General features: G+C 56.5%; 1 protein-coding gene across 1 annotated transcript; it reads left to right on the top strand.

Moving 5' to 3' along the window:
* Window positions 1-1,303: 1,303 nt before the first annotated feature.
* Window positions 1,304-1,444, top strand: LOC103778985 (protein THEMIS2-like; the record flags this gene model as incomplete). The annotated part of the gene is made up of 1 exon (XM_008946603.1): window positions 1,304-1,444. A coding segment is annotated over one exon (141 nt), but the record flags the coding sequence as incomplete, so codon positions are not given.
* Window positions 1,445-1,540: the final 96 nt, after the last annotated feature.

Genomic DNA, 1,540 nt, shown 5'->3' with positions numbered 1-1,540 from the left:
TCCAGATCATTACCAACAGAGCCAAACAGGGTTGGACCCTGGACTGATTCCTGGGGCTCACTGCTGGTGACTGGCCTCCAACGAGACCTCGTGCCATTGGCCATCACCCCCTGGGCCCTCTCCTTACAGCCAGCTTTCGATCCACGTCAGTGTCTGTACACCTTGCCCATTTTCTTCATGAGCTTGTCGATGGGGATGTGATGGGAGACAGTGCCAAAACCCTTCCAAAGTCAAGGGAAAGGACACCCACCGTGCTCCCCTCCTCCGGTCTCTGTGGAAGGTGATCAGGTTGGATAAACTCATTTCCCCCTTGGAAATCAATACTGAATAATCCAAATCACATTTTTGTCCATCATGTGTCTGGGAACGGTCTCTAGAATTAGGTGCCCCACCACCTTCCTAGCATCTGGGGGGAGTGGGACTGGCCTGTGGGTCCCGCTCTTGCCAGTCTTGAAAACAGGAGGGGTATTTTCTTCTTTTCCCCAGCCTTCAGGAACCTCTCAGTTGCCCGTGGACTCTCATAGAGAGTGGCCTCACAAAGTCAGCACTCATGAGTGTATCCTGACAGGCCCCACGGATTTAAGTATGTCCACGCTGTTCAGTGCTCCTCACCAGGTCCTCCTCCACCAAGGGCAGTTACTCTTCACTCCAGACTTCTCCCCTGGTCTCTGGGGGAGTCCTGAAGGCTGCACATACCTGCTGCTGAGGCCAAGAAGGCATTGAGCACCTAGGCCTTCACCATGTGCCTCGTCCCCAGGTCTCCTGCCCTATTCAGCAGCCGCCCCACATTTTCCCCTCTTCTTTTGCTGTTGATGTACTTTCAGCCTTTCTTGTTGCCCTTCACATCCCTCGACAGATTCAGCTTTGGACGGGCTTTAGCTTTCTTATTTCCACCTCTGCATGCCAGAGCTTGTCTCCGTGCTCCTTCTGGGCCCCCTGCCCTTGCTGCCAGCACTGACACCCCTCCGCATGCCTGAGCTCAGTCAGGAGTTCCCCAGTGCTGGGCAGGAGCACCAACCAGCCCCAGGCACCCCAAGGAGCCCTAAGGGCAGCTTGCAGGGTGGTGAGACACTGGCACAGGTTGCCCAGGGAACTGTGGATGCTCCATCCCTGGAGGTGTCCAGGGTCAGGTTTGATGGGATCTGGAGCAGCCTGAGCTCCTGGAAGATGTCCCAGCCCACGGGCCATGGCAGGGCCGGACTCGATAATCGTTAAAGGTCCTTTCCAACCCAAAGCATTCTGTGATTCTGTGAAATGCTGGTAGATGCATTTTCTGTGAGCAAACTCCCTGGTCACGGTGCAGGGTCTGTGTATGAAATCTCGGGCAGTGAATGCTGCTTGTCGACGGGCGACCTGCTGAAGGTCCTGGCTGTGGTGCTGCAGAAGGTCGTCTGCGAGGACACGGAGACAGGGCAGACAACAGAGCTGCCCCCAACGTTTAAGGGTAAGTGGGGCTGGGGCTGCCCTGCCCAGCTGCACCCCATGAGTGCCCTCCTACCCAGGGAGACCCTTCCAGGCCCCGTGGGCTCAGCCTTGTTGT

This window comes from Merops nubicus, unplaced genomic scaffold (genome assembly GCF_000691845.1).
Source record: "Merops nubicus isolate BGI_N331 unplaced genomic scaffold, ASM69184v1 scaffold32658, whole genome shotgun sequence".
NCBI lineage: Eukaryota > Metazoa > Chordata > Aves > Coraciiformes > Meropidae > Merops > Merops nubicus.
This window is presented reverse-complemented; position numbering and strand designations above follow the sequence as displayed.